Source organism: Monodelphis domestica, chromosome 7 (assembly GCF_027887165.1).
Source record: "Monodelphis domestica isolate mMonDom1 chromosome 7, mMonDom1.pri, whole genome shotgun sequence".
Lineage (NCBI taxonomy): Eukaryota > Metazoa > Chordata > Mammalia > Didelphimorphia > Didelphidae > Monodelphis > Monodelphis domestica.
The window spans coordinates 34462224-34484569 of record NC_077233.1 but is presented as its reverse complement, the minus strand read 5'-3'; the positions used below and the strand labels follow the sequence as shown (position 1 = coordinate 34484569).

The 22346-nt window shown below is 37.8% G+C and overlaps 1 protein-coding gene across 21 annotated transcripts in view; it reads left to right on the top strand.

Moving 5' to 3' along the window:
• FOXP1 (forkhead box P1) overlaps positions 1-22346 on the top strand; it is a 661259-nt gene that overhangs the window by 566346 nt on the left and 72567 nt on the right. For all 21 annotated transcript variants that reach the window (XM_056804416.1, XM_056804414.1, XM_007500086.3 and 18 more), the window contains one exon: positions 1518-1728. In XM_056804416.1, coding sequence (XP_056660394.1) covers positions 1518-1728 — 211 coding nt within the window. The remainder of the gene's footprint in view (positions 1-1517; positions 1729-22346) is intronic.

Below are 22346 nucleotides of genomic sequence, written 5' to 3'. Positions count from 1 at the left end.
AAAAATAAATTAAATTTAGACCTTGGCATTTTTTATTATGTGTTTCAAATGAATATAATGCATACAGGCTTCTCCTTTAATTCAATACCTTAGGTTGGTTAAGATACATGCCAGTTTCAACTGCTTTTATAGATTCAGAAAATGGCAGATTTCCTAGGATGGCTGTGTTACAATTGATTGAAACAATGAACAGTGATCCCAAACACCTGGAAATCTAGTTCTGCCACAGGCCTCCCTTTTCACATGCAGGAGTTCCATTTTTAGGTATCTCTTCAAGAGAGATTGTTATTCTTCAGTTGCCCTTGTAAATATTTTTTCTCCTCTGTGCTTCTGAACATAAAGTGTGTCTTCTTTATGTGGGATTTGGGAATTTGGTTCAGTAGAGAAGTGTCATCCGATTAAAGGTGAGGTCACCCAAAATGGTGAGCACGACATATGGATAATGTCTCTACTTCTCACTGGGAAATTCCAGTTTACACTTGACATATGTGTCTTAAAACCCCTGTCCACTTTGACCCCTTTAGAAAACAACAATTTTTTTTATTACCCACAGCTTATTTAATGTTTTCATTTTACTCGTGAATGGCTCATTAGCATTGATCTAAGAAATGACAGTAATAATAGTGTTACTTGTATAAAAAGTTATACAGTTTTTCAGTAGACACATCCATCAATTAAGGGAGCAGTACGAGAAACCAAAATTAATGAGGAAGATAGGTGTGTTAATGAAATAATCATAGTATAATCAATTTGACTGTTAAAATTTGAAAAGCATTTCAGGAAGACAATATGAATTCATAATTTATGTCTAAAAGTGATTAATAAAAACTATATTTAATAACAAAGCTATTTGTCATCATTTAAGGCTTAAGCACAAAAAATTAGTCATGTTGTGGTTCATGTTGTCATAATACCATAGTCGAATAATTTTATTTCAGGTCCTTCCTTGTGTCTTAAAATAAGATACCAATTATTCACTTCGGCAAAATGAGTGAAATGCAATTTTGGATGGAGCCTCATAGGATCATAGAGTTAAAACTAGAAGGAACTTTAGAAGGCATCGAGGCCAACCATCCCAATAAAATGGGAAAAGCACTGGGCTAGAAGGAGCTGGTTTCTAGGCCCAGTTCTGCTCTGATGAGTGACCTCATTCACACAAGGGCTTCATTTTGCTGGGCCTTGATTTTCTCATCAGTTAACTGAGCAGGTTGTCCCAGACTTCCGCAGTCCCTTCTATCCCCCAACTTGCTATAACAACCCAGTTTTAAGATTGCCTTTGTAGCCATAGTTCAACAAGAATCCCATTTTAGATGCCGAGTAGTTTATCAGGAAAGTATGAAGCCTTTAACACACACACACACACACACACACACACACACACACACACACACTCTCATACACTAAAAAAAAAAAAACTCAACACTGGGCTTTGTTTACTGAGTCTTTGATTTAATTACTGTTTGAAGAGGACGGAATTAGCTGTTAATTGATTTAATTATCCAATTTGTTTGTTTCAGGCATGATTCCAGCCGAACTGCAGCAACTCTGGAAAGAAGTGACAGGCTCGCATCCAGCGGAAGAAACCCCGAGCAGCAACCATAGCAGCTTGGATCTGTCTTCTTCATGCGTCACCACCTCCTCTGCACCTTCCAAGACCTCCTTAATCATGAACCCCCACGCCTCCACCAATGGGCAGCTAGCAGCCGTCCACACCCCTAAAAGAGAGAGGTAGGAGCCGAGGCTTGGCTGGAACATGGTCAGCTATGCCATGAACAGCCCTTAAAAAGGGGAGGGGGGAGGGGAAATGCCTCTTTATATCTCACTGATCTCTAATTGGATTCATGGGATGCGAATGTGCATGTAATGACTTCAGAATTTATTCAATATAGACTGTGGTGTGAAGCATCTAATTATTTTCACTTTTTCAACATGGAATTAGTGCTAATGTAGACGTACCCCAGAGCTTATGGTAAGGGGCCACGAGATGCCTATTTCCTCATTACCTTGTTCGTGTTCAGAGCCCACTCTTCCTACTAGTTGCTTAGGCAGGACACTTTTAAGGCCCTTTCCTCTGCTTCTGTGCTGAGGCACAAGGTGAAAGCCTTAAGCCTGGGCTACAGAGAGGGTATGTGGTTCTGTTGGAGATGAGGTCCTTATGTTGTCATCTCTCATGATTTGATACCTTAGGCATAGTTGAGGCAGTGAAGCCAACACTTCAAAATTCCAACAAAGCCAAAAAGAATTTTATGGATTTTGGTTTCTGTTCATCATATAAGCGTTTTTATAGCACTAAAATGTTTTGAAATCAATGGAAACATTTCATAGCCACATTATTATTTGTTGTTAAAATTTTTCATTTAAAAACAGTTTGCATTTCATTTTCATGAGACAATTAAAGATCTACCATATATAAAGTACTATACTAGACAAAGAGCAGAAAGAAAAGGAGGAAAACAATAAAATCTCTGCTGTGAAATTCCTGCCTACAGTTAGGTAAAAGAATACCAAACTGGGGGGGGGGGGGAGAAGAGGAGGGAATCAACCAAATCAGGTGAATATTCCTGGCTAGTTTGAAATTTAAAAAATGTAATTATCTCACTCGAAAAAATTATTTGAATTTGCCAGTAGTCCTTCAAATGAATGGTATGAACATTAATTCAACAAGCATATATTAAACACCTCCTGTGTTCCAGACACTTCTTCAATTTGTGCTTTTAACATTTATAATATTCCTATAACCAATCAACAAAAATGCCTTAAGCACCTGATATAATGTACTCTACTCCATATTTAAAAATTCTTTTCATCCAAGATGCTCATGCTTGCATATGCTTTACATCAGTTTCATATTTGTCTCCCCTAAAGAATTTTTAAATGTTATTTTTTAATAGAATGTAAATTCCTTCCGGACAAGGACTTTTTCCTCTTTTTGTTTTTGTCTTCCTAACCCCTAGTGTAGTGACTGGCACGTAGTAGGAAGTTAATAAATGCTTTTTGAATCAAAATGTTTGGTAAATAGGATAATGTTATTTTTTGTTGTTAGTTCTTATGTAAGCATAAGTGAATGATTTTTTGCATTTATTAGTCTTTTTATTATTATTAATCACTTATTAATTATTCCTTTAAAAAAGTATTTCATTGTTTTTTCAAATAACAAAATTCATTGAAGTTCATGGGTTTCCTTTTTCTGATGTCACTTTATTTAAACCATTCTTATCAGTGTAAATTATTGACAAAAAAAGCATATCTATTATATTATGTATTTCATATTATTAATCAGTACCCTTGGTAACAAGTTTGCAGTGATAGGTGATATGAATGTTTTCCTCAGAAAACTCAGACACACTCATTAGATGATTTTTAAAATTTGTGCAGCAATAGGAGAAGCAGCAATGATTTAAATATTTGCTGAGCTTATTAGCTTGAAAATGGATTGGAGGGTAGAATGAAATAAAGCAAGTGTTCTTTGAGAACCATTGGATGAATTCAAGCTTCTGTTGAAGTCAAAGGAAAGTAGACATATTTCCCCATCAAAAAGTCAAGTTTGGCTCCTGCTTCCTCTATGTGTTACGCTGCCTTTTGTTGTAATATTTTCAGAAAGGAAAACTTCAGATAGCATAAAAGAAAAGGTTCTAGATTTAGCTTTGCCTTTCTTTTCTTTGATGTACTAGGGCTTATACCATCCATTTAGTCCAGAGTGATTGAATTACATCTTTATCCATAAGTAGAGCAGGAGACTATACACCGAAGAATGCCCACTGATGCACTTAAGGTTTTTGTTGCAGGCCTGGCGGCCCTTGTGGTGCCTGCCTACATTTCATATGACACACAAACCTCTTCTTGTTTAGATGCATTGCATTTAGTTTCACGCTAAAAGGATATATATCTGTAGTTGGTATAGGAGAGTGGTAGATTAGCCTTGAAGAAAATGGGAAAAGAATAGCCCCTTTTTATGTCTCAAGGTGCATTTAAGAGTAAATGGATCCAAGGCAGAGGCAGCGTAATTCCAGGAGCTGGAAGTTGGTGTGATTCTCTAATGCTCATTTGTATCCTCAGAAGTTAAGCTAAATGTGTCAATATTCTGAAGCCAAACTAGAAGACGCATTAGGGGACATGTGGGTATTTTAATAAAAAGTGCTCATCTTGGCAGTCTAGCTTTACAATGAGTGTAATCTGGTAAGGAAAAGAAAAGGAAACTATGAGAAAGGAAGCATTTTGTAAATTATAAAATGCTGGACAAGGTTCTTGGGCTTAGTAGAATTGTCAGGTCACCAATGAGGATGTTTCCATCTGCTCTTCTTTCCCGCTGTTCATTCCTGAGACTGTTTGAGTTAGTAGAACAGTTAATAGAGATTTAGATTAGACAGCAGGGAAGACTGAGTTCAAATTCTGCTTCTGACTCGAGCCTTTGTATCACTGTCTAGAACATGAAGATGAGAATGACCTTTCGGGAGAGCAATCTTACTGATTTTTTAACCCTTGCCTTCTGTCTGAGATTCAATACAAGTATTGGGTGTTCCTGGCAGAAAAGCAGTAAGGGCTAGACAGTTGGGGTGAGTGACTTGCCCAAGGTCACACAACTAGGAAATGTCTGATGTAAAATTTGAACCCAGATCCCTTCAACTCCAAGCCTAGATCTCTATTCACTATTTATCTATTTATCTCACCCCTGTGTACCTGAGGACATCCAAACAAAGCAAACACATCTTGTCTCTCAGCAGAGGGTTTTAAAATGGATGTAAATCATGCTGTAGCAGTATCCTTTTCATCCAGGTCTGAGAAGCAGCAGCTCATTCTTTCTTCAGCCCTTGCTTTGCTTTAAGTTGTCTCTGGCCCTGCCTTTGAAGTTGCCTTCCCTGCTCCCTAATTTGTTTGCACCTCTTGTGTAGGAGCTATTTCAACATTTGAAAATGTCATTTGGTTTTGATTTAACCTACTTCTTGAAAAAAGCTCTCCTGAATTCTTTCTCCCCATTTTCTGTACACAATAGAATAGAACCAGGACAAGGCAATGTTGGGGGAGGAGGGGTCAGAGTGGGGCACTAGCTAATAATCCACAGGTGCCCAGCATTTGCATTTAGCTTTGAAAATTACCTTTTCCAAGACGTTTTTTTTTTTCCCTCCTGTGCTTTCCTGAGATTTTTTGTAAGCCACAGTGGCCAAGGCAGCAGCAGTGGTGATGGTAATAGCCGCAGAGGCAGCAGCAGCAGCAGCTCTGGGGTTTGGTGCCCAGCAATCTGTTAAAGAGATAAATAATCTGCTTTGGCGTGACACTCCTACTCTCCTCTTTAATTTGTCTTACACAAGAAAAATTATAATTAAATCATTCAGGGTAAACCCTTGAGTGTAGAGAAGAAAAAAAAAACACACTTTGGTAAAGATTGCCAATAGAGACCAACTTCCCTATTGGGCTTTGCAGAGACATTGATCAATATTCAGCACTTTTACAGGAGGAGCATTTCGCATGATTTGTGAGGCAGATGCCAAAGCTCAAATTAAGCCTTGTTAAGATCCTCTCCTTATGAAATCATGGACATTCAGCATCATTAGAATTCAGCACTAACTCTGTGCTTCATGCTCTGGTTTTACTGAGACAATTCAACAATGTTTATTGTGCTGATTACACATAAATTCATTCGGTGCAATAAGTGTACTTCAGTTGTCAATTCCTGAAACAGAGTTATTGTATTCAGGAAACAGAATCAAAAGGGGTCATTGCCAATTCTTCTTTATCTTTCCATTATTTTACTCTGAAATATAGGTGATTCTTGCAGTGATTGACATATTTACCATGATACCTCTAGACATAAAACATTGTCTTGAGCTCTTTCAATTTGCCTAGATAACCAAATTCAGGAATTCAGGTAGAGAAAGTCAGTATACCACAAAGGCAATGTCATTAATATGTTAATGTCTGGCCTGGCCTTTTTTATTTTTATGTAGCAAAGTTGATATATAATTGCAAGTATCAGTCTCTTCCTGAAAATTTAAAGTGTGAGATTGTATTACCTACAAAAACCATTGCCTTTAAGTTAAAAAAAATATATTAACCCTTAATTTCCATCTTAGAATCAATGTTGTATATTGGTTCCAAGGCAAAAGAGTTAGGTAAGAGTTAGGCAGTTGTGGTTAAGTGACTTGCCCAGGGTCACACAGCTACAAAAATATCTGAAGTCAAATTTGAACCCAGGACTTCCAGTCTCTAGGCCCTGCTGTCAAACCACTGAGCCACTTAGCTGCCCAAACTTAAATTTTTAAATTTCTTTTGGAAGCTAGTTCATGATATGAATCAAACCATGTACTCTACTTTCATTTAAAGTACAAGAGTTTCTTCCATTAAAATTAAAAGTAAAATTCACTTGATTATTTATTACATACCTATCCATTAGGTCCTTCAAAAATGGAAATTAACTATTTTGAGAATCTAAATCACTTAAAATTTGAAAATAGAATATACCTGTGCACACACACATACACAGAAAGATCCTATTTTAAATAAATTAATGGGAGGGAAAAAAGGATACCTATAAAAAAAGACTGTCTCCTTTAATTGGACTCCTGTCTTGCTTAGTAACCTTCCATTCTTCATTTAAAACACTAAGTGGTCTTTATTTTAGGTGATTCCTGTCCATCCCTTTATGACTGGTAGTTTTTACTAGTTGTCCCAGCTTTTGGCCTTTATTCTCTCAACATTTTATCACTGTTCTGTAATTATGAATTTTTTTCACTTAGTTACCTTAAGTTTATTTCTTCAGTAGAAAAGCATCTCTCGTTCTTTAAACTGTTGTTGAAAGAAATGTCTTTTCGACCCTGCAATGACAGTGATCGTCATCTATGGCACTTCCCTTCCAGGGGTAATATTGCCTTCTCAGGAACGGGTGACCCAAACAAAGCACTTTTCTAGATGAAGTCTAACCTACACTCTACACAATAACAATATTACTACTTTGATTTGTATTCTAGCCCTCGTTCTCTATCCCAATATGCTGTTTGCCTGCCTTACTGCAGTTTTACACTTGGCTGCTGACTTCAAGGATTCCTTTACAATAACCTCTCAATCCCTTTGCTTGGTCAGCGTGCTTCATGGCTGTTTCATTTAATGCACATTCTCTATTTTTGATTTGGTGCCTCCAGACATACATTTGACTATATAAGAATGCAGTCTCTGTTTACTGGGCTGGCCATTTTCAAAATCCAAGTCATTTTTGAATATGGTGGTGGTATTTACCACTTGACTAAATTCTATCCTGATGAGTAAAAATCCTGGCAGTGTTTGGTAGGATTTACATTAGGAATTGAACGTCTAAGACATGTTTCCGGAGGGGAGGGGTATAAGGGGTTGACAGTAGACCAGCTATCTAAGATATGTGGCTTCCTTGACTCTGCTCCCACACCTTAACTAGGCATCCTGATTTCACCTCTGATCAAGTGCTTTTGAGTATGTATATAAAGTAACCCATTTCAGTTTTCTGATTGCTGGGGTGGCTAGTGGCAGGGGTAGGAATAAGAGTCGATAGCCACAGCAGGTAAACATGGAATACATTTCATGATAGTTACAAGGACTAAGCCTCCTACAGATGATACTTGCTTCATATAGCTCTATGGGAAGTGACTCAGTAGTCCCTCCAATTCAATATGATTGCAAATATTTCTTGAGTTGCACTAACCAAATAGATACACCAAGATGTCCATCCTCGTTAGTCCATTTGGGGTATCTTTCTATTATGTTAGGAAGGTGGCTGACTTAGTAGCCATTAAACTTTGCCCCACCTTCAACATTGCTTCCTGTTCAACCTTAGAGAAAATATTTAATCTGTCTGTGCTTCAGTTTTCCTATCTATAAAATTAGGGGGTTGGGCTAGAAAGATAGCCTCTGAGGCCCTTTCCATTTCTTGGTCTATAATCCTATGAAAGTTTTCATTCATTTAATCATTTAAATTTATTTCTACATTGATATTAAGTAATATGTGTGTTTAAATATGTGTCTATATCTATATGTATTTCTATACATACCCTTATTGAATATATTCTGAGATATTGAAGTGATTATAATTTGTTAGACTTGAAGAATCGGAAAAGCATCAGAGGGAGGCCTTTGTAAAATCAGAGGTTTGCTGCTTTTGAGGGATATTGGATTTCTTCCTGCCATCCGAAGGAATGAGTGCCATGACCTTTGCCAGTTACATAGCTGGCTGACTTTTTCCTCCCATTTTTACCCTGCACATTGTTTTGGATGTTTAAGATTTGAGTAGTTGATGTAATACCATCACTTGTCTCATAAAACCACACATGTAGATGGGTGTTCTGGAAGTTTAAGAGAAACAGCGTAGTCTAATGGTTAAAAAGTCTATCTCAGAGCCAGGAACATAGGACTTGGTTTCAGATCTCTCCTCTGACACATCTGCCTTCTTGACCTGGGCAAATCACTTCAGCTCTGGACAGCTTTTCTGAGCTAATAATAAACTGGAGAGCAGTTACAGAACTGCATTGGTAAAGGGAGTTTCTTTATGGAGAGTTCCCTACACCAGTGAAGTTAGAGATGTGGGGGGAGCTATAGATGGATGGACGAATGCATGCATGGATGGGTGGATGAACAGATAGACAGAAAAGGTGTATGTAAATAAATGGATAGTCAATAGAGATATAGATTTACATGTGCTTTTAAAATATCTTGGTGAGAATGATACATACGCTTTCATTGTCAGATTTGTTTCTATAAAGAATGATATGCATCTATGAAATAGTGTATAGAATTCATGGCAAGATCTACTCCCTTCAATGTATTTAGTCTCACTTTGTGACTGTCAAAAGCCATTGAGTTCTATTGTAGTGTAAGCGGGGGTGAGGGTATGGTTTTTGTTTACTTAGGAAAGGGCTGGGTTTTTTTTTTCTTTTTAACAATCCTCATTGATGAACCACATTGACAGAGGGCAGTCTCAGAATATGTCTAGTTGTTCCTTTTTTGCAAAATAACTGATTGGTGGCACTAGTGCCTGAAGAACTAGTATTATCACACCTGTCTTTTAAGTAGATGCCATCTCCCATCCTTCTTCCCCACCTGATTGGTGCATCTTTCTGCCATTCAACAAAGCCCTATCTTTTCCCTATTCGCCCAATTGTGTCTTTTAGAAGGAATGGACTTGAAAGGGTAGAGTTAATGGTGGTTTATGTGGACTCTGTAAGACATTTAGAGGGAGGTTAGTGGCAAAAGTAGGAATAGAAGTGGAGCTCTGTGGTGTGTAAACATGGCATATGCAACATGATAGTTCCAGGAACTAAACTGTGTACAATGATTTCACTTGCTACACATAACTCTGTATGGAGGGACTCATTTATGCTCCCCACCCTCCACCCCCAAGTCCAATATGATTGCAAATATTTCTAATGGACAGCATCATGGAACCATTCATCTAGTCTAACCCACTCATTTTACAGAGGAGGAAACTGAGGCAAGGCTAAGTGATTTGCCTAATGTTGTAAAATGTAGTAAGTAGAAGAACTAGGATTTGCACTTGGCTTATATTATGTCAGACTTTAAATTCTTTTTACTAGACTAGCCTACCTCTCAAAGCACCCTTAGTCTAATTAAGAGTCTACCCCAAACATGAAAGTTAGGATAAACTATGATCATACTTTTAATTTCATTAAAATATTAGATTTGTCTTAATATTTTGCTATTATGAGTTATCAGTTACTGCTTGTTCTTATACACGGCTGAAAGGAATCTCTCAGGGAGACTAAATGTAATGTTACCTCCTGTCATTCAGATATTCAGACAGTATAGGAGAATATCTAAAATATTGGACTGTGGTAAGAGAGCAAGTTTACTGGTTTTCTTGACTTTGGCTTGCTGCATAATAAAAATCAGCCACTATTGTCTAACAGCTGTCATAGTGTCACATATAAAATACTGAGTGCCATTTAAAGGTAACATACTGTTGTGAGACTCTTGTGTTTTCTGATTTATTGTGTTTTAATGACTAAAAAGCGGTTTTCTATAAAAAGAATGTGATTTATACTAGATGGTAACATTCATTTCCAAAACAGTATCTGTATTTATTTTTAAACTTTCTTAGAGGCTTTTGTAAGAATATTTATCCCCCTCATGCCTGGTTCCCTCATGACGTAATGATTTAGACCTAAAGCTCTCCCCTTAACTTGTATAGCAGATGTGTTTTTCTGAGGGGTTTAAGGACTCTTGTCTTTTTTTTTTCCTTTTGTTTTGGTTGGGTTTTTTCTCATTCCCATCAAACATCTTAGGATGGAGTCCTACCTTCATGTTTGTAGTGAAACTATCTCCTCAGCCTTTACCAGATTAAAGGCCTACGAGGTCCTAGAATCTCATGGTCCTTCATTAGCTGTGGGAGCAGAGATAGGGCTGAGAGCTTATTGGAAATCAGAGACAGTTAAGAGAAGTATGGAGACTGCCTGGATGGAAATCTTAGCTTGCACCTGTCTCCCGGGACTGGCAGGGATACTTTCTTCCTTCGCTTTTGCTCCACAACATGGTCCTTCTCTTCATTTTACATGGAAGCAAGCTACCACTCACTAGGATAATGCAAATGATGGTGTTTCATGTGTATAGTCTCCTTAAAGTTCTTTGTTTCTCCTTTTGTAATCAGTCAAGGCATAAGTATATTATAAAGTATCTTCTCCTCATTAAAACAATGGTGTAAGCTCACAAAGGGAAATTGTTCATATGTGTTCCAGCTTGTCATTCCAAGCTGTGTGAATAAAGAAGATAACTATTCCATTGGGAAACTATTTCAGGAATTGAGCAACAGATATGCTAGCCAGAGAATTCTCTTAACTGTGATTTTCCTTTTGTGTGTACTCAAAAATAACATCCTGATGGGTCCTTAAATGCCATTTCATGTACAGAGCACAATTTCCACAGCACAGGTGGTGCTAATATAGGACAGTCCCCCAGGCACTTGTCGCCAAGAGTTGTACAGCTTGTTCAGTGTCTGCATCCATATGGCGAGCTGTCCCATTCATAGAGAGACATTGTAGTGGTGCCTGTGGGTGCTGTGGTCAATGTAGTGTACAAAGGAGATTTTAACTCTCAGCAGCCTATGTAATGCAGTTTATTTTATTGGAGATTTGTGTTATGCCATTTTAAAAAATGCATCAATTCAGAGGAATTGCCAGAAGAATCTTTCTGGTCTATTCTCTCCTACCACCCCTCCCTCCCTCCCTTTTTCATTTTTAGTAGCTCATAGTTAACTCAGCAGGTGTATTTCTTCAGTAAGAGAACTTATTTATTAAATAGTACAAGCCTTTCTGGGTTGATTCTAAATGAATAAACTTTGAATTTAAGAATTGCCTGTCATTTACAGAGTTGTGTATCATTTTCTGAAATACCAATATTTTTGCCCTCTTCTTTTACAAAGAAAGGAAAACTATTCAGGCAGTTGAACGCCATGGACCCGGACTTTTGTGGGCTCTACTTAAGGTGCTTTCCCAAGCCCCCAAAAGATATTCCAAGAATCCATTTATCATCCATTTTCTCAAGTCCCTCATTGTACCTTGAAACATTCCCCAGAGGTGTCAGAACTGCAAAGGGAGAATAAAATGAAAAAGCTTTCCCCCTGGAGAATGGAGAAAACAGGCAGCTCTTAACAGCACTTTAGAAATTCACCAGAAAGCAAAATTGTTTAGTCCACAATTTATAAAACAAAATGTTGTTCCGCTTTTGTGTAACTATTTCTGTTCTTGTCTCATAGACAAACAGACACCATAGCAACAGTAACACATGATATTTATACTACCTGCAAGACAGAGCACTTCCCTAAACAAATAAAAGGCACAATTTGTGACCTTCACATTTCAGTCCTGTTTAGAGTACAAACTCATGGAGATTCTGACCATTAACATTCTGACTGGTTTGGGGTTTATTTCTTGGTTGCTTTTTTTTTTTTTTGCATCTTTCACATCTGTGATGTGAACATTGGAAGAAATTTGAAAGTGTTTTATGACATAAGAATTTTTTTATCTCTGATGAGGCAACTGCCTTCCCAAGGCCATTTTGTTTCTCTCCTAGGATTCTGGCTGAGCATTCAAGAGGGTTGATATTCAGTATAAATACTTTTGATCATGGGATGAAGAAATCAAAGTCTAGAAGTTTCATGCTTTTATAACTCAAGTTATGAGTTGAATATATTTTAGTACATATGATCCCCTATATTCAACTTACATTTTCCCCTATGAATCACATTTATGACAACAAGATGTCTCATGTTAAAGATCAGTGTGAGAAATAAATGGCAGTGTACTTTAATTAGAAGAAAAAATTGACACCAAGATGCTGGAATAATCCAGTGTCATTTGAATAAATTAGAGGATTGTAAAGACAGAAATAAAATGAAATTTAGCAAGGGTAAAAGGAAAGTTATCCACATAAGAGTTTTTAAAAGTATGCACTTCTCTAACTTGAGCAGATGTGCCACTAATGAAAGCACTTGGGCACTTTATTGAAGGAAGATTGATGACAAATATCAAAAGTCAAGCCAATTTAAAAATAATATCTGTTAGTTGAATAAGACCAGGTTGTAGGTTTGCATGACACCATTTCAATCTCATTTGAAGTTCTCACACATATTTTAGAAGTACCTTGCCATAGCAGGAATACAAAAAAAGTAGGCAAGAAAGTGGACCAACATGTTAAAGAGCAAAGGACTAAAGGACCAAGGAGAAAAAATTAAAAGGAATTAAATACATTACAGTGTTTCCAAGTGGATGCTGTAAATATAAAAACAGATAAAACAAAGAAAAATATGATACATTGGTTTTCAATAGGAAGTATTAATGAGTCTTCTAAACCATATATGAAGATTGCTCCAGACCTCATATTGACTTACAAACCACATCCTCATATTCTTGATGTCCTATCATTTTTATTTATTTTGTTCAATATTTCCCTATTACACTTTTATCTGGTTTAGTCTCTATTTAGGATGCCTTTGGTCTAGAGTGAAAGACCTGCTGTCTTTATCCACCCTTTCTATGGTCTCTCCTTTTTCAGTGCCAGACAAATTACAGAGATGTGCAGGAAGTGATGTTGAAAATTATTTTGACATAAGCTTTATAGAAAACCTGACTCCAAATTGAGCCTAAAGGTGGATTTTTCCCTTGAACAAAAAATCAGCAAGAACATGGGGCCAATGATTAGTGATCTGGGCAATCGAGAGAGCCCTTCAGTAGATTTCATTTTGTAGTTGGGATCACTTGTGACATGATCTGCATTCTGGTTTCTTGTTATTGCTTTCTTAACTGACCCTACGGGCCTTTAAATTAAGCATCTACTGTCTATATAACACTGCTATGGGCACTGTTCTTTGTAAGAACATTCTTTGGTGAGGGGTGGAAATAGCTCCTCTGAACAACCTCCAAAACAATATTCTTATACAACCCATAGGAAGTCTGTAAATATTGTCTTGATGAAGAGAGTGGATTGAGCTTGTGATTTCATTGGTGTAAAACATTCTTGGTATAGAAACTCCTTGTACCTGTGCAGAATGACAAGTCACCTTTAACTTGTAGAGAATTGCCTGAAACACTAAGTTGTCATTTGTCTATGAAGTCAGGAATTTAGATAATAGACTGAGAGCTGAAAGGGAGTTTGGAGGTTCCTAATACAAACTATTCATTTTATTGACGAGGAACACGAAGCCTTACAGAGACCATCAGTGATTTGTTCCAAGCCACACAGGTAGTAAGTGGCAGAGCTGAGATTTATCCACATAACTTTTGACTTGGGTGCAGTGCTTTTTCTGCTGCTACTCCCCCCTCCCCTGGCCTTCCAAACTTCAAGGCCACCCTCCAACTCAATAGCATTCTGCTAACCTGAACAAGAATTATTAACGTGAGGAGGCTAAGGCCCACAGAGATTAAGTAGTTTGCTTATAGTCACATAGCTAGTAAGTGCCAAAGTGAGTCTTGAATGCAGGCCATTTTAAAATTTTACTCCAAGTGTTATGCTTGGTATTTCTTTAACCCAAGATGAAAGATATGTGATACAAATTTAATTTGAAAAAATACATAACAACAACTAGCATTTTATATGTAGCACTTTAAAGTTCATAAAGTTTCCTTTATAAAGATTAACTTATTTGATCTTCACAGTCCTGTGAGGTAGATACATTTATTATCCCCATTTTAGAGATGAGGAAGCTGAAGCCCTGGGAGGTTAAATGATTTGCCCAGAGTTACCTAGCTAGTGTCTGAGGCTGGATACCAACTCAGGTCTTCCTGATTCTGGATCGAGTGCTTTTTCCACAAGACTCCTAGTTGTCAAAAGGCAAGAGAAGACTTATTTTCAAGATCACATAGAAGCAACTGAAATCTAATGTTGCTCCCTGAAAACTAACCACAAGTCCAGTCCACTGCATTCAAAGTCCGAGGTCCAGCGTTGAAATTTGCTCCAATCCTCTACTAACTACAATAATCTTGGAGTGAGTTAAGTAATTAAAATGCTCGTGCCTTCAGTTTACATATCAGTAAAATGAGAAGAATTAATTCCCTTCTAAAATTTGAGATCTCAATCTGTGATCATATTCCCCTTTATACCAGCTTCCTTCCTTTAGCTCTCTAGTTCAGAGGTTCACAGAATGTATAACTAGAATGAACCTTTGAAGGACTTAATCATTGAGAAGTGAGATATCTTGGCTCAGTTTACTCAAGTGTTCCATATCAGTCAGGATTTGAACTTGATTCTCAATCTAGCATTATTTCTACTAGCCCTCTTTGCCTTTTTGTTCACTCCCATAACTTCTCTTTTGCTCTTTATCAAATTTTAAGTGAACTGCAGATGGTGTGCAAATGGCCTAGAAAGTTCTAGAGTTGAAATTAACAAACTTTTGAGACTGAAAGCTGGATGTTTGCTTTATATTTCCTAAAGAGCCCTTGGTTCTTATGGCATATGGACAGCATTCTATGTAGGCACTGTGACTCACCATGTTCAAACAAACGTCCATTGGCATAATAGGAATGTCTACCTAACTGTGTTAATAACTTTTGGATTAGAAATCTCTAAGTATGTATTGACACAGTTGCTCATAACCACTCCTTGGAAAGCATTATTTTATTTTATTTTTTTTATTGGAGCACTCTGTGGTAATGCTGTCTGTGCAAACTCTAAGTTACAAACTCAGCAGTGAGTCAGGATTGCCAGTAGAGTTTCCTGATGAAATGTGGCTAAGACCTCTGTCTTTCTTATTCTAACTTCACTTCCCTTGTTCTTCACTTATCACTAACTAAGCACTGGCCTTCTGACTTTTATCACGGGCCTCTTCTGTTCAGTATTTATGATTGACTGGGGGAAATGTACCAGTCAGTCCCAAATACAAAGGCTCAGTTTCCACGTTCCATTGTACTATAGTTCTGGAGACTCCTGAGCTTTGGGAACAAAAATGGGATGATTTGCCCTGTTTAACTCACAGAGTTACAGTGGTTGTGAAAGGAGAGCAGCTTCCAGTCTTATAAGCAAGCAAAGGATATTATTCTATTTAATCTTAGATCCATTACTAAAGCAGCAATTAGCCATTTGCCACTTAGCCCCTTTGGAGGGTAATAAATGCCAAATGGATGGGTTTGTATTTGAAAGCAGCCATTGCAGGGTGCTCTGGCCTTTAGATGCATAATATTCTTCTTCTCTTACTGAGAACCTCTAAGCTCCTGAGTTCACGTATAGAATACAGGTCCTGTTTAAGATAAAGAGAGTGACTCAGAATAAATTCAAGAGACATGCATACCACCGATGCAGGTTTGGGCTGTGCAAGTACAAGGTGTGAGACTGCTTTACTCTAGGATTTCTGTGCCCATTGGGATTCTGTGGGAGGTTGACTGAGCCTAAAATTAACCTGAAATGGATTCAGCAGGATAGTTCAGGGGAACAGGTAGTAGTTGGATGTGACCTTCCATGTATTCCTTAGAATATCCCAGGATTTTTTGAGATAGCTGTGCTCTTCTCAGGTGGATTCATTAGGCACAATCTAGAGACACTTAATGAATTGTTGGTGTGTTATGTGTACCTGCTTTGCAGTACACTCACCTATTGACTCAGTAGCATATGCAGAGATATGCTTATGTTCATTCTCTAAGTTCCATTAATGGTATGGCAATCTTTTTACCAACTTTTCTAGAGCCAAATCACTGAGAAAATATATGCTATGGTAGTTGAAGGAAAAAGCAGTAAATAGAATAACTAGCAGATCAAATAATTTCTCTTGGCCTCGGTTTCCTCAACTGTAAATTAAGGGATCTGGACCAGATGATCTCTAAGGTCAATAATTTCAAAACATATACCTGGATTTTTCCTAGCCTAATTAACTTTCTTCAAGTTGCTTCTTGCTCTCAATTAAAAAAAAATATTGGTTTTTTAACCAAGTATTTCTTTATTGAGAATTTCTGTTCCAATGAAGGATATATAGTCCCCAATGAAGGATATATAGTCCAGAACAAACCCACAATTCCAAACCACCCAAAAAGTACAGTCCCTGAAAACACTTAAACAAAACAGCATAAAAATTTGATTGTGACTGATAACAGATACAACCTTACACTTTATAGTTTACTGTTTGTTTAAGGAAAGGAAGGGTGTGTGCTTTCACTAGAATAATTAGTATCAACGCTCTCCATTGTTTTTGATCTGAGTTTTGTTGCCATGTAAAGTTGTTTTCATTTGTTTGGTTGTATTCATTAAATATAGTCTTTTAGTTCTTTCTTCTCTCTGGACTGCTTTAGATATGCCCTCCCTTATTTCTTGGAATCCTTCGTTTTCTCCTTTCTGTACAGTAGAGTACTATTCCATCACAATTATTATTCTTTTCTTTGTTCAGCCACTCTGATCATAGGTTCATAGAGCTATATCTGGAAGGAACTTCAGAGGTCATGTAGTCAAACCTCCTCATTTGTTAAATGAGGAAACTTGGGCCTAGAGCAGTTATATCCTGCCCAAGATCACACAGAGAGGAAATATCAGAGCTGGGGGTTCACACTCAAACAAGATGACTCCAAGTTCAGTCATTTTTCCCCTCCACTTCTGTGGCCTCATGGTTTATTTCCAGATTTTGGTTATTACATTGAGTGTGGATGTGGAATTTTCTTAAACATTAAACATTTATTGAACATTTACAATGTGCAGAATATGGAGAGACACAGTGAACTTGAGATGATGCAGGGATTCTGCCATCATCCAGCCAAACAGAAGGTTACAACACCGGCAGAGACCGAAGCCTTGGGGATACAGGTGTAAGGTCTGGGATGGTATCAGTTGGAGGAATCAGGGGAGGCATCATGGCTAAAGTGGCACTTCTTTTGAGGTTTATTTGGCATTTTGGAATTCAACAAGCAAAAAAGGAGATTAAAGATACTCTAGGCTTAGGAAACAATGCAAGAGACTAAAAAACAGGTTTGTGTGATAGAGTGGGAGCAGTCCAGATGTCGGCAGCATAAAGCATCCAGTAGGGAATAGTAAGAGATAGCAAAAAAAGGCAGGTGGTTCCCAAATTTGATCACAGGATTTAGTTTTAGTTTTTATTTTCATTTTGAACTTAAAATGGTAAGAGGGGGAGCATTTCCATATAGACTACAATATCCAGAAGGAAGGAATAGCTAAGTGTCAAGTGAAGTAAGGGAGATTGGGGAATACAAAACTTTCACTGAGTAAAAAGCAGCCCATATGTACAAAATATAGAGAATGGTTAAACATAAGGTAGTATATGAATACACTGGAATATTTTTGTGCCAAGGAAATTACTTAGAAAATAGTGATGGTGAAGGGGACTCTTCTAGGAAATGATGCAAAGTGAAAGGAAGAAAACTAAAATCTTATACATGTGCCAACTTGCAAGTATATTATTAATAATCATAATCATACATACGTCTAGAATAAAGTACAGAAAAAGGGAATCAGAAACAAATAGGATTTTTGCTATGATCTTGTTAACAATATGTGCTTTTTGGAAAAGATACTGTAAATACTAAAAGTTAAAAAGATTTTTTTTTATTCTTTGTGTATTTGAATGTTTTGTTGATACTAAGTTTAGAATTTTTTTTTTTAATTTAAACTTTGGATTTGGCGATTAGCCTGTCAGAGGTGACTTCGAAGAGAGCAATTTCCATCAAGTGGTGGGAGGTAGAAGTCAGATTGCAAGCACTTGAGTAGGTGGTGACATAGAAGCATTGGCATAGACAGTTTTCCCTAGAATTTTGGCAGAGGGCAAAAAAAAGATGTGGGTTGCTATCTGGATGGAGTATGGGATAGAAGAATCAAGGGACAGAAGTTATAGGGTTAGAAAGGTCTCATGAACAAATAAAAAGGAACTGATAGAAAGAAAAAAGATTATAGGGATGCCTTGGAGCTTAAGCCAAAGCCTCCTAGCTTTGGTGGCAGAGGACCTCAATTCAGATCCTCATTCTGCCATGAGCTTACCTTCGTAACTTTGGCAAGTTATTCTGTCCTTCTTGGATGGTTTCCTCATTTGAAAAAAATGAGGGCTTGGGATATTATTGTTTCTGAGATCCCTTACAGCTATATATATCTATATGAAAAGAAGTCTGCTGAGGATGGAGTGGTGCTAGATCAAGATCACAGATGATATGTATAAGGAGATTCAGGGTTCAAGTAGGTAGGGAAATTAGCACTAGAGAGGAAATGTATAACTTATATCCTTGTAATCAGAAGGAAGGAAGGAATGGGTAATAAGGCTAAGAAATTGTGATGATTAGAAAATGGAAAGGAGCTCTTGTCAGAACACCCAAAATAATCTACTACAAGATCCTTGGGCAGTAAATGAGGGAGACAATAAAGCAATATAGGGCTTGAGAAGATATTAAAAAGTCTGAAACAGTAGGAGAGAGTGAGAGAGAGGGCTTTAGAGAACCACAGTGACAATCCAGTGAAGTCATCCCTCATAAATCTTATAGCAGGTGAATCAGTTTGGTTTTTTGACTTTTTTCCAGCAATGTTTAGCAGCTGAGGGGACAAAAGCAAAAAAATCCAATGGCAATGTTTAGCAGGGATAAGGAATTAGCAAGTCAGGAATAGTAGAAGGTCACCTTCTCTAGGACGGTGGCTATTAAATCATCAAAGTGAGAGACCATGGAGTCAAGACTGGGTTTAAAAGCAAGCAAAGCCAGAGTTGGGGGAATAGACTGGAAGAGACAGTTTTAGGAAGGCCAAGATTGGCATAAAGTAGAGGTTTGGGTTTAGTGTCTCTTCCCTTCTCTCCTCAATCCCTGAAAACAACCTTGTGTTTACTTTCTACATTTTAACAATTTGTTTCTTTGGACTCATGTTATTTTCTTTTCAAATGATGTCAACTCATTGAACTTGGAGGCTTTCATTTATGGCTTAGTCAGATACCATGTTTGACAGTTAGGGTGTAGTATAGCCACTTCATGATAATAATGCTCAATGAGATTGTGGTCAGAGACTGAGATAGTAAGTTCAGGTCCTAGAGAATGCTGAAATTCTTGAAGAGGATGAGGTTTGGGGTGTTCTGAATGAAATTAGGTATAAAAGGAGTTGGATTGGAGAGACTAGGCAATCAGAATGTCATAGAGATCGCCATCATGAAGACTAAAGACTTCAAAGAAAATGGCAGGTAACAGAATCCAAAGGAAGACCATAAGCTAGATCCTAAAGATGCTGAGAACTTTGGGCTACTAGCCAGGAAGTCAGCAAATGACAACAATTAGGATGGTTAGGAGTGTAAATAAACTGCATGGGTTTCAAAAAGAAAAGTTTATGATCATTCACAATGAGAGAGTGCTTTACGGTTTATGAAGCATTCTTCCTAACAGCCATATTAAGTAGTGGAGTAGAGTGGAGGAAACCCTGGATATTGCCTAAGCCCATATCCCCACTTGCCCCCTGACATTTTGGACCAGTCTTTGGGTCTCTTCTCCACTATAAAAATTAGATGGTTTAGCCTAGGTGATCTTAAAGATACTTCCATATATTATCGATGATCAATGATCTGCAGCATATAAAGAGCTACTATCCAAGCTAGATATAGACCCACATCTTTGGATTTCTGGTCTTTCACCTCATTGGCTTTAAGTATTGATGTGGCATAAGAATAGCTTGGAAGCACCAGGATGTCAAATCTTTCTGGCCGTATAAGTAGGAGCTGTTTAAGTAACTGAACCCAAAAAGCAATCATAAATTATTTCATGTTAATTTAGAAGGAAGACTCCAATGAATTGCCTTAAGGATCTATGCTATCTATACGGTTTTGTTAGACTGCTAAATCTAACTGACTTTTCTCTTAGCAATCTTTGACTGTTGACTTCGTCTCCTTGGTACTTTCTTCTCTAGACTTCTGTGTCTGCTCTCTCCTGACACTCCTATTATTTGCCACCCCCACACCCCTCCTCTTTGTCTCTCCTATGTTTTATTTTCATGCTTGTCGTGTCCTGTAGGGTGTACCTCAAGGCTCTGATCTGGACCCTCCTTATTCCTCTATACTACTTTCTTTGGTGACATCAGCTCCTGTACATTCAATTATCGTCTCTATACTAGCCTCAACCTTCTTCTCAAGCTTTAGTCATCTTGAGCCAGTACCCTCTAGTCATCTACCCTAGTCAGCTCAGCAGGCCCCAAACTGGATTTCTTAGCTTTCATCTCAGACCCTCCCCTCTTGCTAACCTTAGTACTCTCAAGAATATCCCCATGCTTCCAGGCTTTAGGCTTGCAACCTGGGTGTTAGATTGGACACCGCCTCAATCTTATTCCCTGCTTCCTGTCTGTTTCTAATGTTTTATCAATTCTGCCTCTGCAACAAGCCTTATAGTGCCCCCTCTCTCCTCTATTGCAGCAGCCCTCTGGTTGACCTCTCTGCCTCTCCCTACTTCAGTTATCAACGTACAGATCAGACTGTGTCACTCCCCTATTCTGTCAACTACTATAGCTCCCTATTTATTGCCTCTTCTATTTGGCTTTTAAAGCCTTTCTTAAGCTGTTCTGTTTTGCCCCAGAGTTCAGAGTAGCAGGTGGAGTTAATGTAGAGAAAAATGCAGTCTTGATATCGAGGAAAACTTAACAGTTGACTGTCAGAAAGTGCTTTGGGCTAAGTTCAGAGGTAGTGAGCTTCTTCTTAACTGAGGTCTTTTACACCAAGTTTGCATAGCTACCTAGGCAGAACTGTTGAAGGGATTCGCTTTCAAGGATGCTTTGGGTTAGACAGCCTCTGAGATTCCTCCTAACTAGAAAACTTCTGGGATTCTGAGGAGAGGGTTGCAGGAGTTGTGGTGTCTTTAGGGAAAAGCCAGATTTCATTTACATTTTGGAGGTATAATAATAATGGTAATTACTGTGGTTATTATTCGCATACAGTACTTGAAGGCTTTAATAATAATAATAATAGGACTAACATTTACACCACTTTAAGATTTGCAAAGCCAATTGCAAATATTGATTCATCTAACTTCACAACAACCCTGGGAGGTTTATTATATTACCCTCTTTAATACTGCTGAACCTAAAAGATAGAGAGGTTATGAAGTGTCTGAGGTTAGGTTTGAACTCAAGACTTCCTGCCCCCTATGCTCAGAATTCTCTGCTGAAGAGATCTGAGCTATTGGGAATGAGAGAGAGGGAGGGAGGGAGGGAGCCAAAGACCCCCAAGAGACTGATAAAAGGAATTGTACCTGAGGGAGAATAGAGCTAAGAGTACGTCTTTCAGTCACGTCCATATACCACATTCACCAACATAAAATCAACTGGGGAGATTGATTCCTAGTGTTTGTGTGTATAACACACACACACATTCAGTGTCTGACAATTTTCAAATTTGAAGAGAGTCAGCTTAGCAAAATGCATAGAATTACCTTTGATCTAGATTAAAGTTTCACATCTATCACATGCTTTTTGTGTAAATGTGGGTTTACATTAACTTCTTAGCACCCTCCTAAGCAACTGTGTAAGACTGGAAGCTATCATTGTTGGTCTGCATCAATGGAAGGAGGTTCCACACTGGGACTTCCCTACACTATTACTACTAATAAATAGCTAGCCTTTATAGCACCTATTATGTGCCAGACACTGTGCTAAGCATTTTACATACATTATCTCAGCAGATCCTCACAACTTTGTAAGTGCTCTTATTATCTCCATTTTACCATTAGAGTAACAGAGACAAGCAGGTTAAGTGACTTGTCCAAGGTCACAGAGCCAGTACATATCAGAGAGCAACTTAAACTAAAAATCTTCTTGAATCCAGGCCCTACTCTCTATCCACTGCACTACCTTGCTGCCTCAATAAAATCACGGGTTTACATTGAGAAATTCAAAGATAACTATAAAAGAAAATTTAAATAGTTCCTACACTTGTGGATGAATAC